A 14,745-nucleotide genomic window follows, 5' to 3' on the forward strand; every position below is an offset into this window, starting at 1 on the left:
CTCTTGCCTCTCTTGCATTGGCAGGTGGATTTTGTACTACTAAACTACCTGGGAAGAATTATCATTGTCAAGTGTCTTTGCATATTCTTTTTTTAAATATCAGATTTTTTTCTGTGCTGAGTCTTGGCTACAGCACATGGGCCCCTGCTTGTGGCATGCAGGCTTCTCTAGCTGCAGCACATAAGTTTCTCTAGTTATGGCACATGGGTTCAGTTGCCCCGGAGCATGCGGGGACTTGGTTCCCCGACCAGGGATCCAACCCACACCCCCTGCATTGGAAGGCGGATTCTTAACCACCCAATTAGGGAAATCCCTTTTTGCATAATCTCATTTGATCCTCCTCTGTATAGTAAACAGGGCTGAATATTCTCCTTTGACCAAAGAGACTGCAGAGACTCAGAAAGACGGGGTGACTTGACCGGGATTAGAGCTCAGCTGCTGTGTGTTCTGACATTCTCCCAACCTTTGCTTTGATGACCTTGACAATGAGCATTTTAAAACTGATCTAGAAACCGGCTTCTTGCTTTGATTGAAAAACCATCATTGGACCCCATCTACATTGGATTATTCGGAAGCACTGGGGCCGGGAAGAGCTCCCTGATCAATGCCATCATCCAGCAAGCCATGTTCCTACCTGTGTCTGGAGAAAGTATATGTACGTCATGTATCGTTCAAGTGAGCTCAGGCTGCTGTGAGCAGTATGAGGCCAAAATCCACCTTCTCTCCGACCAGGTAAGAGCTGCCTGCCTCCTTCCTTCCTTCTCCCCTTCTCCCCTCCCTCCCTGTTATCTTCTCTCTCTTTCTCCTTTATCCCTCCTTCCTCTCCCCCTTCCTTCCTTCACTCCTTCTCTCTCTTTCTCCCTCCTTCTTTCCTTCCCATTCTCCCTATTTTCCTCTCTCTCTCTCCATCCTTTCTTCTTCCTTCTTTCTGTCTTCCCTCTTCCTTTTCTTTCTTTCCCTCTCTCTCTCTTACAGATTCACATTATATTCCTTGTAAACATAGCTCACATCTTTGTTAAGCAAAAAGCACATAGCCCATACACAATGAGAAAGTCCAAAAGAACGAGTTGGGGGCTCTAGCTTGGGTGCTGCCTCAGCTGGTTATGGGACTTTGGGCAAGACAATTTCCTCTTTGGGTTCCTGTTTCCTCATTGACCAAACAAGCAGGTTGGGTTAGATGATACCTGCCTGGACTAGATGCTCTTAGATTTCCTGGAGCCCCCTGCCCCCCACAGGCTCACTGGACTTTGCCAATGTCTGCTGTATCTGGGTCATGGTGGGCGGGGGGCTTGGCCCCGCTCTGTCTTGGCAGGAGTGGAAGGAAGAGCTGAAGAACCTGACGACACTCCTGCACAGGACGGGGGAGCTGGGCGGAGAAGAGGAGGATGCGTGGGACAGGGGCGATGCGGTGGAGGAAGCTGTTTGGAAGCTGCAGATGTTTTATGGAAACGGAGCGGAAGGAAAGAGCTACGAGGAGTTGCTAAGGGCCAAGCCCAGAGGAAAGATTCCCACCTCCAGAGTCATCTCCCTCAAGGCAGAAGAGGTAGCTTCAAATGTTTCTCTTATGAGCCTCAAGGGTAATAACTGAATCCATTTAGGGGATTTGTGCAAGGCACAAGGTTCTCTCTCTCTCTCTCTTTCATTTTTATTTATTGACGTATTCTTGGCTGTGCTGGGTCTTCGCTGCTGCGCGGGCTTTTCTCCAGTTGAGGCAGGTGGGGGCCACTCTCTGGTTGCGCTGCTCAGGCTTCTCATTGTGGCAGCCTCTCCTGTTGCAGGGAACGGGCTCTAGAGCCCAGGCTCAATAGTTGTGGCACTCAGGCTTAGCCTCCGAGGCATGTGGCATCTTCCCGGGTCAGGGACCGAACCCACAGCTCCTGCATTGGCAGGGGGGCTCTCTATCACTGAGCCACCAAGGACACCCCCCCAGCTCTGCTTTTTACAAATATTTTTATTTACTTATTTATTTGGCTGCGCCGGGTTTTGGTTGCAGCACACAGGACCTTTGATCTTCAGCACTGCAGGTGGGATCTAGTTCCCTGACCAGGGATTAAACTCAGGCCCCCTGCATTGGGAGTGCTGGGTCTCAGATGCTGGCCTAGCAGGGAAGTCCCAAGGCACAATGTTTTATTGGAAATAAGTTGGTACCAAAATCAGAAGTAGCCATGATTTTTCATTTGCAGTCAAATAGGAATTTTTCCTCTCTGAGGGGGGAGCTTTTGTGCACAAGAAAGACTGTTAATAGTTACTTGAGGATTAATTAAGGATGTGTTTTGCAGCAAAAAAACAAAACAAAACAAAAAAAACCCCAAGTTTATAACAGCTTAAACAAATTGAGATTTATCCATTGTCTCACATAAAAAGTCCGGGGGCAGTTGGGTTTGTGGGTTGGTTCGGGGGTTCAATGACGTCGAGATCAACATACCTCTGGTCCCCCTGACGTACATCCTGGGGCTTCATTGTCACACAATGGCTACTGAAGTGCTGAACTTCTCAGCTAGCTTCATGGAAGGGACAAATGCTAAACAGGGGGTACCAACCACGTCTCCTCTTTTACTGGCAAGTAAAAGCTTTCCTAGAAACACACCTAACAGATTTCCATGTAGATTTTCTTGGTCAGTACTGAGTCATGTGGGTTTTCTGAGCTTCAAGGGAGTCTCGGGGAACAAGAAGCTGACTTGTGGTTGGCTGAGATCGGTCTCAATCCACTGCCTTCCCAAATATACAGTCAGTCAGGATGCCATGGCTGGCATGGCTGAAGGGCAGGATGGATATTAGATAAGCAACTAGTAGAACCAGGCTCTCCTCACTTTTATGATCAATATTTTTAAAAAAAAAATTAAAATTCAATTTTAAATTAAACCAAAATACATGTGGAACTAATATGCAATTTACTTATGTTGCATACTAAAAAAACCTAGTTTTTCTTGCATCTTAAAATTCACCTTTAAAATATCATTATTCTATTTGTAAATCTGGTGCTTTTTATATTAAGAAAAATTATTTACACCAGTTCTAAAATTTAATGTCCAATTATCTCCTAAGTTTAATATAGAAAAGCCTCCTTTAAAAGTTATTACTACTTACACAATTAATCAACATTCCTTAGACTTAAGAGTTCAAATTTAGCATATTTGTTTCTCTCAAAAAGTTTGAACTACTTGACCAGACATACTTAAAAGTCAAATGAATTAAACCTTTCAAGGCACTTAGCTTTCATATCTAGAAAATCAAACAAATGTAGTAGCCTCCTTTATTTTGTTTAAATGGATAGTCACTCGGTCACGTCCAACTCTTTTCGGCCCCATGAACAACAGCCTGCCACGCTCCTCTGTCCATGGGATTCTCCAGGCAAGAATACTGGAGTGGGTTGCCATCCCCTCCTGCAGGGGATCTTCCCAACCCAGGGAGGCATCAAACCCAGGTCTCCTGCATTGCAGGCCATTCTTTACCATATGAACCACCAGGGAAGCCCATAATTAAAACTAATTAATGGGTAGACAACAAGGTCCTCCTGTATAGCACAGGGAACTATATTCAGTATCCTGTGATAAGCCACAGTGGAAAAGAGTATGGTAAAGAGTCTATATATGTATGACTGAGCCACTAGTAGAAACCAAACACAACATTGTAAACCAACTATACTTCAATAAAATTTAAAAAGGAACCCCCCCCCCCCCCGAATACAGACAGAGCATGTCCAAAGAAACACAATGATGACACAACTGGTTACTTTATCTGAATACATACAACTTACATCAAGGTGTCAAGGTAATATTCATTTCCTCACTACTCTGCACTTAGAAATATTCCTTCCCAGCGTGACAAATTTACCCATTTGAAAAAAGACAAACAGAATCACCATCTCCAGGAGTGAGGGCACAAATTCAGACTTTGGGGCATGGATTTTAGACAGGGGGGAAGGGAATGTGAGTTTACTTCCTAGAATGATTTGTCTCCACTAGTTTATTGAGTGGTATGTGCAGGCTAAGTTGCTTCAGTCACGTCTGACTCTGTGCGACCACATGGACCGTAGCCCGCCAGGCTCCTCTGTCCATGGGTTCTCCAGGCAAGAATACTGGAGTGGGTTGCCATTCCCTCCTCCAGGGGATCTTCCCAACCCAGGGATTGAACCCACATCTCTTATGTCTCATGCATTGGTAGGCAGGTTCTTTACCACTGTCGCCACTTGGGAAGCCCAGTTTATTGACTGGACCCATCTTCTTACAGAAAACCCACGCTTTCTTAAGCCCAGTGCCTTTTCTTTTCTGTTGCCCTTATCATAGCTTGTTTATTTTTTAATCAGAATATCTTAAAGAACTTTTATCATCTCTTCTCTCACAATTTTGTATTATTTGATTAGAATTGCTATCTTTTAAACAAATTTTTGTGGATGTGGGCCATTTTTAAAGTCTTTATTGCATATGTTACAATATATTTTCTGTTTTTTGGTTTTTTGACTGTGAGGCATGTGGGATCATAGCTCCCTGACCAGAAATTGAATCCATGCCCCCTGCGTTGGAAGACAAAGTCTTAACCACTAGACTACCAGGGAAGTCCCTTGATGATCTCTCTTATTTCCTACCCAGATAGCAACACATTCTCTGATTTGACCTCAACTCTCTTAAGAATTTATCTTTCTTTCAGGGCCATTCTATAAATATTTATCAACAGTGACTGCATACATCCCAAATCTTCTGTCCTCTGAATTATCCCAGTGTGCAGAGTTGCTGGCATGAATATGTTTAGGGAAAAACAACAGGCTGAGAATGAGTCTTCATCTCACTCACCATGGTTAAAATATCATGGAAATGCCGGTCTGTCCATATATTCTTTCGAACTTGGAAGATAAACTTTTAAAACCTTTTGAAGATCAACTTCAGACCAATTTTCAACGTAGAAAATATGGTCACCATTTCATGATCCATTTTGCACAGTCAGGGTTTTCTGGTCATGAAAATGTTCACATTAGTTCAAAAATCCTCTCTCTCACCCAAACTTAGAATATTGCAGGTGATTTCCATTGGTTTTAGAACTGAAATGGAATTTAGGAGGTAAAATCTTCGCTTCACCCAGTGAAGCGATAACTTCCCTGAAGTCCTTTCCCACTGCTTTTGTTTTCTCCACCTGTCTGTCAGTGTTAGTTAGAGGTCCCACTCTTTGTGACCCCTGGACTGAAGCCCGCCAGGCCCCTCTGCCCATGGGATTCTCCAGGCAAGAACACTGGAGTGGGTTGTCACTTCCTTCTCCAGGGGATCTTCCCAACCCAGGGATAGAACCTGGATTTTCTGCACTGCAGGTAGATTCTTTACCATCTGAGCCAGCAGGGAAGCCCAGAGGAGCTTGAACTTCCTGATCTCCCAGTGTTCTTTGTAGTTCTGAGTCTAGACCCTTCCAGGTAGGACCTCAGGCTTCCTGGGGCATGTCACCCAGCACTGCTCCTCACGTGACTCAGTGGACCTCTGCTGAACCTGAGTCACAGCCCATCCAGGGCAGAGGTGCTGGAGACCGTCTGGTGTACGTGACCTTGTCCTTCTTCCTCAGGCAGAGGAGCTGTCTGTCAAGCTGGACCCCTACATCCGGACCCAGAGGAGAGACTGGGATGGAGGATCCACTGAGACACACATCTGGCCCTTGATCAAACTGGTGGAAGTGACCCTTCCCAAATCAGAGCTGATTCCAGAAGGGGTTGTGCTGGTGGACATTCCAGGCACAGGCGACTTCAACAGCAAGAGGGACGAGATGTGGAAAAAGGTGATCCTCTTCCACAGGGCTTCATTCCCTCCCTCTCCGTCCCCAACGCTCTCTGTAAAGCAGCAAGGAATGTTCCACTTTCCGCTTAATGGATTTTATGAGCTCGGCAGAGTTAAATTCTCCCATGTTCTAAACTTCAGGGCAATGGTAGGATATGGGTGGCAAGAGACATCAGGGAGGGAGGAATCACGAGATAGGCCTGGGAGCTGGAACTGGAACTGTGGGACATGAGCAGGGCCAGCAACAGAGTGGCCCGAGAGTGAGCAGAGACAGGGTCAGCGTGAGACAGGGAGGGCGGCATCTTGGTACACAGCAGGGAAGCCGATAGCCACGCACCAAGGAATCAGAAGGCTGCTCCTGTGTTTGGTTGTAAGGAGGTTGGTAAGTTGCTAAGTCATGTTGGACTCTTTGTGACCTTGTGGACTGCAGCCCACCAGGCTCCTCTCTTATGGGATTTCCCAGGCAAGAATGCTGGAGCCGGTTGCCATTTCCTCCTCCAGGGGATCTTCCCAACCCAGGGATTGAGCACACATCTCCTGCATTGGCAGGCAGATTCTTTACCACTGAGCCACCTGGGAAGCCCTTGGGGGAGGTGGGGTGGGCTTTAATACCACGCTTCCTGGGGAAGCTCCAAGGGGGTGAGTGACAGAGAAAGAAAGAGCATCTTAGGCAGAAGGCGCTCAGGCGTGCAGGATTATGGGGCGGAACGCGGGCAGAGGACAGAGCTGGAAGGGGCTGGGAGGGTCAGGAGAGGTCCAGGAGCCATCATCAGCACAGAGGCTTCCAAAAATCTCTCTGCTGGCCTGCTGCTTCCCTGGCGTATGTAGACTTTAAATTCTGCAGATTTGTGCTAAATGAAGGACCGTGGGCCAGGGGAGCTTTGCAACTGTGGTTTTCCATAAAGATCGGGATGGCAGCTTACAGATAAGCAGCCTATGCCCTGATTTTACAGCTAAGGAAATGAAGGCTCAGAGACGGGAAGTCCTTTGCCCAAAACCACACAGCTACTGAGTGGCAGAATTTAAACCTGAGAGCGGATTCCTGCCTTCTCAGCTGAGGCTGTCTCTCAACCTCCAGAAAGTCCCCTAACAATTCTTTTTTTCTTGGCTGCGTTGGGTCTTTGCTGTTGTGTGCAGGCTTTCTCTAGTTATGGTGAGCAGGGGCTAGTCGCAAGTTGCAGCGTGAGGGCTTCTCACTACACTGGCTTCTCTTGTTGCAGAGCATGGGCTTTCGGTAGCTGCCCATGCTTCAGAAGGGCTGCATGCATGAACTTCAGTAGCTGCAACACACAGCCTCATTAGTTGTGGACCCTAGAGGGGGGAAGGCAATAGCACCCCACTCCAGTACTCTTGCCTGGAAAATCCCATGGATGGAGGAGCCTGGTGGGCTACAGTCCATGGGGTTGCTAAGAGTTGGACACGACTGAGTGACTTCACTTTCACTTTTCACTTTCATGCATTGGAGAAGGAAATGGCAACCCACTCTAGTATTCTTGCCTGGAGAATCCCAGGGATGGGGGAGCCTGGTGGGCTGCCGTCTCTGGGGTCACACAGAGTCGGACATGAATGAAGCGACTTAGCAGCAGTAGCAGCAGAGGGGGCAGGCTTCGGTGGTGGTGGTGCATGGGCTTAGCTGCTCCGTGGTGTGTGGGATCTTCCTGGATCCGGGATGAAACCCATGTCTCCTGCACTGGCAGGCAGATTCTTTAGCACTGAGCCACCGGGAAGCTTCCCTAACAGTTCTTGAAGGTGGAGGCAGTCTCCCAGTGTCCATCATCCTTGGTGGCCTCCTCAGGCCTGGCCGGGAGAGTCTTTGTGTCTTCAGGGTTTCAGGTCTCAGGGTGGAATCCGCTACCTCCTTGAGGTCCAGGCCAGCGTGGGGAGTGGCAGCCTCAGGGGGTGGCCGGCCTCTGGCACAGGATGGCGTCGTGGCTGCTGCCAGTTCAGACACACTGGGCAGCTTATCAAAGGCCACTCAGACAGACGAGCCAGCAGACCTGGCTCAGAACCCGGGCTCTGAGGAGGCTGGGCTGAAGCGAAGCGATGGTTCCCAGCCTGCTCTGCTTGGCAACAGCTCCCCCACATTCTTGTGGTTTTGTGATATCCTCTCAGGAGAAGTTACTAGACTCCCCTCCATCCAGGGAGAACAGAGTACAACCCCTCTCGCCCACCCCTCCAGCTGCCAGCAGTGCCCTCCCTAAACTAAAACCAGTAACTCAGATTCCCCCGTGCTGCCACCTAAGTGTCACCTGACCTCTCAGAGGCCCATTCTCATTGCAAGGAGGGAGGTGTGTGGGGGCGGCAGGGGCCATCCACCCGCTCCCAGTTCCAGAGGCTCTTGTCTTATAGATGGCCTTGTCTGGTGTTTTCTGTGATTTTAATTTTACCAAATCCTGGCAGCCAGGAGCTTTGTGTAGGGCCTGAAATTTAACCACTGCAACTTTTGTGATCGAGGTCCTCTTTTGTTTGGCTTCCCTGGTGGCTCAGATGGTAAAGAATTTGCCTGCAATGCAGGAGACCTGGGTTAGATCCCTGGGTTAGATCTTCCCTGGGAAGATCCCTTGGAGAAGGAAATGGCAACCCACTCCAGTATTCTTGCCTGGGAAATCCCAGGGATAGAGGAGCCTGGAGGGTTATACAGTCCATGGGGTTGCACAGGGTTGGACACGGCTGAGTGAGTAAACAGTAATAGCAATTTACCAGGACCAGGGGAAGTAAGGTGAAAGAGGCCCTGCCCTGGAGGAGGAGCTGGCAGGTTTCATCTTCCACAACGGATGGAATTGTTTGATGCTTCCCTGAGTTGGTTATAATTTGGGAAGTGGGAGGGAGAGATGGGTTTTATTTTCCTGCCTGAATTTGAGTCCATCCATGTAGGGGAGGAGGTTCAGGACGCAGATTTGTGTGCCCTTAAGTCAATCCTTTGCCTCGTGGGGTCTGCTATGTACCTTTTGTATAAAACAGTGAAGTCTGTTTGACTCTTGAGATGGATGCTTTCAAAACAATGATCCATGAAGCCAAGAGGTTCATGGGCAGAGGATGGGGGGTGTGGAGAAGATGGGGGCTCCAAACCCTCCACCTCAATTTCAACTAAGGCTGCTCTACTTTTAAAAATCAAGTTGGACCATTGGAGCTCTTCCTAAGATTTCATTTGGAAAAGGGATCTACTGCTAAAAACAAGTGTGAAACCCCCTGCTCTAGACCATGGTTTCTGAGCCCCAGCTCTTCTGACTTGGGGGTGGACAGGGCAGAGGAATTCTTTGCTGTAGGGGCCCAACGTAGGCATTATGGGATGTTTAGCAGCATCTGTGGCCTCTGCCCACTACTGTCCCCTCAAGTCTGAACAGTTAGAAATGTCTCCAGGCATTGTCGAAGGTCCACTAGTTAAGAACCAGTGGCATAGAGCAAATAATGATTTAGTTAGCAACTCACAATCTTGTCACACCTTTATGTGCAGAGTGTTATTCTGAGGAACCATAAAACAAATTTAATCCTGGAGCTGGACCAGTTTTCCACGTATATGGAGAGATAAGATGGGTAAAACAATACAGTCAGAGAAATATCACAATTGCTTGTCACATAAAAGTTGTATATTTGATAAAGCAATACGTATGCTATCAAATCATTGTTACAATTATATGTTCAAGCATATGGGTTTCTGGCTCCCGCTGCCACCTTGTGGTACTATGCTGCATGTGCAGGCCAAGCCAGACTTCAAAATAATGCTCTGCAGTGACAGCTTTGGGATAAATGCACGACCAGGACTAGTTCTGGAAAAACAAGACCTTTCCCTAGAGGACAGCTTAGTAAATCAAGCTAGTGAGGGATCTGGGACTGAAGGTCTGATTTCTTGAATTCTATCAGTGACTAATGCCACAAACATCTGTGAAGCTTCTAGTACGGGCAAGGTACTGCGTTTGAGGTGATGCGGATTCCAAGCTGAATGGCGTGGCCCCTTCCCATCCGGCACCTCGCAGTCTGGGTGGGGAGCGGGGGAGGGGTGCAGAGTGCCAACCCTGTACAGTCTAGTAGCTGCCAGTGGCTCTGCCTGAGAAGTACCAGGGCAGGTAAGTACAGGTGCTACGGGATGCAGAGATGGGGTGACCAGCCTAGCCTCAGGGGGCCCTTGGTGATCTCAGAGGGCAAACGGAGGTCAAGCAGAGGTTGTGGCAAGGGCAAGGACCCCAAGATAGATGCAGGAATTTGCAAGAAGCTCATGTGGCTGCTGCAGAGAGAGTGTACTGGCGGGGGCTGGTGAGAGCTGGGGCAGAGCACGGAGGACAGAGATGTCACATTAAGGAAACATGTCCAGTATTCTTTTCTGGAGATTCCCATGGACAGGGAAGCCTGGCAGGCTACAGTCCTTGGGGTCACAAAGAGTTGGACATCTGGGCGACTAACACGCTACAACCGAGGCCCACTTATGCTCTTAAGCATGCTGTGGTCCTGTTTCATAGACCATCGACAAGTGCTCCGTGATCTGGGTCATCAGTGACATTGAGAGGATTTCTGGAGGGAGAGCCCACGAGGACCTTCTGAACGAGAGCATGAAAGCCTGCCAAAGAGGGTTTTGCAGGGACCTGGCGCTGGTGGTCACCAAGACCGACAAGCTCCACCTGCCGGAATATCTAAGGTACCGCTCTGGGCATGCCGGGATGCGGGCTTCCCTCTGTGGGTCCCAGGTCCCATCACTACCGGAAGGACAGAGCTTTGACTCATGGGCATTGTGGACTCAGGCAAGTGACCATTGGTGATGAAAGAGATGCCCGGGTGACTTCTGGGCCAGGGTAGGTTATCTTTAGAATCTTCCAGAGCAGCTGCTTAACGCCCAAGAGGCTGAATTCTGCATAGCTCCAGGGTTACCACTCAGGAGTCTGAGATGCAAACAGCAGCTCCTGGTGTTTCACAGTGTGATGGACCTGCCTGCCCCCACGGATATGGGAAGTGTAGATGCCCCACAGCAAGGAGACACTTCTGTAACACTGTCTGGGTGGTACAGCTTTGAATTGTTAGATTCTGTTTCAGATTTATTTAGACCACCACAGCATTGACTAGAGTTTCCTGTGCTACATAGTAGGTTCTCATGAGCTATGTATTTTATACATAGTGTATATATATATGTGAATCACAATCTCCCTATTCATCCCACTTCCCCATTCCCTGCCTAAAGTCCAGACGTTTGTTCTTTATGTCTATTTCTGCTTTGCAAATAGGTTCATCAGTACCATTTTTCTATTTGTTTTTCTCTTTCTGACTTGCTTCACACTCTGTATGATATTCTCTAAAATGTCCATCAACAGAGGTCTGCATCTTGACTGGGATGGGGGTGAGGGCACAGAAAATTCCACCAACAATGAAATAACAAGAAATTAAGACACCATTATCAAATGGACCCTGGAGGTGGGTCAGAGCCTTTAGGCTGAAGAAAGAGCTTAGGGAGAGGAACAAAGGCATGCCTTATACGGTGCTTTCAGGGGAAGTCAAGACTGCCGTGGTACATCATGAGATAAGTAATTATTCCATTTTTCATTTCAGGGAAAGAAAAGTGGGAAATGTAAGTATGGACTAGTTGTTTTCTTTTTTAAAGCTCAACTGAGATAAAACTGATAGACCAAAAAATGCATCTTGAGTTTGGACTAGTTATTTTTAAATTATACTTTTTATGACTAGTATTATATGATTCGAACACCTGCACTCTTGTCTGGGTTAAATGAAGAGCAGCCCCCTAAATGTTCATCTTATATTACTCTTTATAACCCTGCATTCTTTGCCATGCTGTTATTTCTTCTTATAATCCAGCAAGCTATTCAGAGTCAGCGAGAAGCTGTTTTAGAAAGAAATGAAATGATAAAGCTACAGAGGAATAAAATTCTCAAGGATAAACTAAAGGTGAGTGAACAGATTCTGTTATGCATTTCTCTGCTTTTCAACCACTCAGATTTTGAGACACAAGTGCCTGTTTGGGCAAAAGCTTTAAAGCAGATGATGAGTCTTATTATTAATTACTTTGTAACCTTAGGCAAATTACTGTACCTGTCTGAGCCTCCATTTTCTCATCTGTAAAGCTGGGAAATAATAATCTCTACTGCCTGTGATTGTTGGAGGAATTGAATGAGTGTATGGTTTACTGAGAACCATGAGCGGATAAAATCAGGGATTACCATGCAGGTTGAAGCGTGCTTGGCTAGAGAGATGCAGAGGGGCTGTGGGAACTCAGAGGAAGGATGCTCAGTCATGCTGGCAGTTGGGGTAGGTGGTGATGAGAAGTTCAGGGAAAACTCCTCAGCCTCTTGAGCTGAATTTTAAAGAACCAGTAGTCTTGGGTGAGGAGAAGTAATAGGAAGAAGGGCATTCGAGACAGAAAGAAGAACGTGATTGAAAAAAATCTGCTATGCTGGGTGAACTACAGGCAAATAGTTCTCAACAGCTAAACAAAGGGCATACGCTGTGTTGGGATATAAGGTCTGAGCTCTGTTTTTCAAGTTTGAGTAAGTGGTCTGTGAGAATCTTGGTGTTCCTCAAGTTATTTTTATTATCCTGTTCTAAAATAGTTACAAACATAACCTCCTTCCTGTGATAGTCTTTTGCAAGTGTAAACCTGACACCAACTTGAAGGTAAAATATAAAGAAAAGAACCTGAATGTCAGGTAATGGGTGAGATGGTTTTGCTGAAATTAAATCTTCAGGGCTGGGTTTAATAGTAAAAGCAGAAGGCCTTGTGGCCAGTTCTATAGTTAACTGCTTTCTGTATTTTGACTTCAATTACGTTGATGCAGAAAGTGTCTGGTGTACTATATGGAACTGAAAATTGCAAAGCTTTTGTTTCTAATTCAGAATAATCAGACCTCATACATAAGCCAAGGTCTTCTACCAAGCAATTTTTGAATGCTGATTTCAATGAGGCAGTAAACTCAGAAGAGCTGTTCTTGTTCTCATTAATTGTGGAGGACATAATTATATTGTTTCTGGAAGTAGAAACATAAAATATTGGGTTGGCAAAAACCTGAACGAACTATTTGGCCAAGCCAATACCTCAGTTTACAATTCATGATTATATTTACTGCTAATAAATGTGGCAGATTGGTATATATGAGATAGGGTCTGTGTAAAAATGTCAGCTTGCAGGATGCCTGTGGTTCTGACTCTTAATGGCACAGGTTCTTTTAGGTCTGCATGCCTGCCCCTCTGATGGCTGCATAACACCTTCATTCTCCAGCCACCCTTTTTTCAGTTTGAATTGTTGTGAAACCTTTACTTGTCCTGCAGGCCTTCATTTGGAGCATATTTAATTTAGCCTTGGAAAAAATGAGGCAGAATTTGATTATATAGCCATTCATAGAAATGTCTATGCTTATTTTTTTAATTATAAAAATGAAAATTAAGAAGAAATATTCATGGAAAATGACAGACTCCTGGGACTACACTTATTGATCTCAATTTGGAAATATTTTAGAAAGGTGCTTTTCTCAGTAGTATGAAGAACATGTGGAGCCGGGCTTTGATGTTCAGGCGTGTCTTTTGAGCTGATTATCATACAGTATTTTGCCTTTGCTTTAGCAAGCCTGTAAAGAAAACCTGCCCTACTGTTCCTGTGTGTCTCTTTTTTACTTGCACACGATTACCATGCTCACAGTTCTGACCCCAGATGTGTGGCGTTTTCCCCACACTGAACAATTCTCCCTGATCTCAGCTGGGTGCCTTATAGTTTAACTCAGTTTGACATGGTCTACGTGGAGATGGGGCTTCCCAGGTGGCTCAGCGGGATAGAATCCGCCTGCCGATGTAGGAGACGTGGGTTTGATCCCTGGGTCAGGAAAATCTCCCAGAAGAGGAAAGGGCAACCCACTCCAGTACTCTTGCCTGGGAGATCCCATGGACAGAGGAACCTGGCGGGCTAAAGTCCATGGAGTTGCAAAAGAGTTAGAAGTGACTAAACAGCAACAACAACCTGGAGATAGCATCAGACCCCACAGGTTAAGGGTTCAGTCCCACGAGACTGCCCCCGCTTCAGATACAAATCACAAGAAGTAGGTCCCCAGGTTACACACGACTTCTGACTTCATTACAGATTGGTTCCTATGACTTCCTCTCCCTTGGATTCAGTTACTTGCAAGAATAGCTCACAGAACTCAGTGGATCAATTACTTACATTTACCAGTTAACTATATAATAAAGAATTTGACATAAATAAACAGCCAGATCAAGTTATGCATAGGGCAAGCTCTGGGAGGCTTCCCAGGGCTGGAGCTTCTGCCCCATGAAATTGGGGTGCATTGCTCTCCAAGTATGTGGATGTCTTCACCAACCTGGAAGTTCTCTGAACCCTATATTAATGGGAATTTATGGAGCTTCATCATGTAGACATGATCAATTATGAACTACATTTTCAGCTCCTCTCTCCTCTCTGGAGAAAGGGGGTGTGCTTAGAAATCCCAAGGGATTTGGGAGTTCTGTGCTGGGAACTGGGGTCAAAGACTAAATTTTAGAATGAAAGAGTCTCCCAACACCTCTTTGTATAAGGGTCTCAGGAGCCCTGTGTCAGGAATTCACGGCAGAAACTGATAGACAGAGATACAGATATTATTTCACAATACCTTATTGTTTTACTCAGTTTAAAGATCATATGAACTCATTGCTTTTCTCAGAATTCTTGTGTTCTGTTTGACTTTCAAGTTCACATGTTGGCCAATGGGAGCCCTTAATTTAAGCTGAATCCTTTCAACATCACACAGACATTAAAAATCAATATCCTCATATCAATAACCTCAGATATGCAGATGACACCACCCTAATGGCAGAAAGCAAGGAGGAACTAGAGAACCTTTTGATGAAGGTGAAAGAAGAGAGTGAATAAAAACTGGCTTAAAACCCAGCATTCCAAAAACTAAGATCATGGCATGCAGTTCCATCACTTCATGGCAAATTAATGGGGAAACAATGGAAACAGTGACAGACTTTATTTTCTGGGGCTCCAAAATCACTGAAGATGGTGACT

At 46.3% G+C, this 14,745-nt stretch overlaps 1 protein-coding gene across 3 annotated transcripts in view; it reads left to right on the forward strand.

Moving 5' to 3' along the window:
- The window catches only part of NUGGC (nuclear GTPase, germinal center associated), a 47,251-nt gene that overhangs the window by 14,123 nt on the left and 18,383 nt on the right, over positions 1 to 14,745 (forward strand). For all 3 annotated transcript variants that reach the window (XM_065908053.1, XM_065908050.1, XM_065908051.1), the window contains exons 5-10: positions 510 to 732; positions 1,313 to 1,543; positions 5,545 to 5,754; positions 10,208 to 10,383; positions 11,286 to 11,304; positions 11,550 to 11,639. In XM_065908053.1, coding sequence (XP_065764125.1) covers positions 510 to 732; positions 1,313 to 1,543; positions 5,545 to 5,754; positions 10,208 to 10,383; positions 11,286 to 11,304; positions 11,550 to 11,639 — 949 coding nt within the window. The remainder of the gene's footprint in view (positions 1 to 509; positions 733 to 1,312; positions 1,544 to 5,544; positions 5,755 to 10,207; positions 10,384 to 11,285; positions 11,305 to 11,549; positions 11,640 to 14,745) is intronic.

The sequence above is a fragment of the Muntiacus reevesi genome, chromosome 17 (assembly GCF_963930625.1).
Source record: "Muntiacus reevesi chromosome 17, mMunRee1.1, whole genome shotgun sequence".
NCBI classification, from domain to species: Eukaryota; Metazoa; Chordata; class Mammalia; order Artiodactyla; family Cervidae; genus Muntiacus; species Muntiacus reevesi.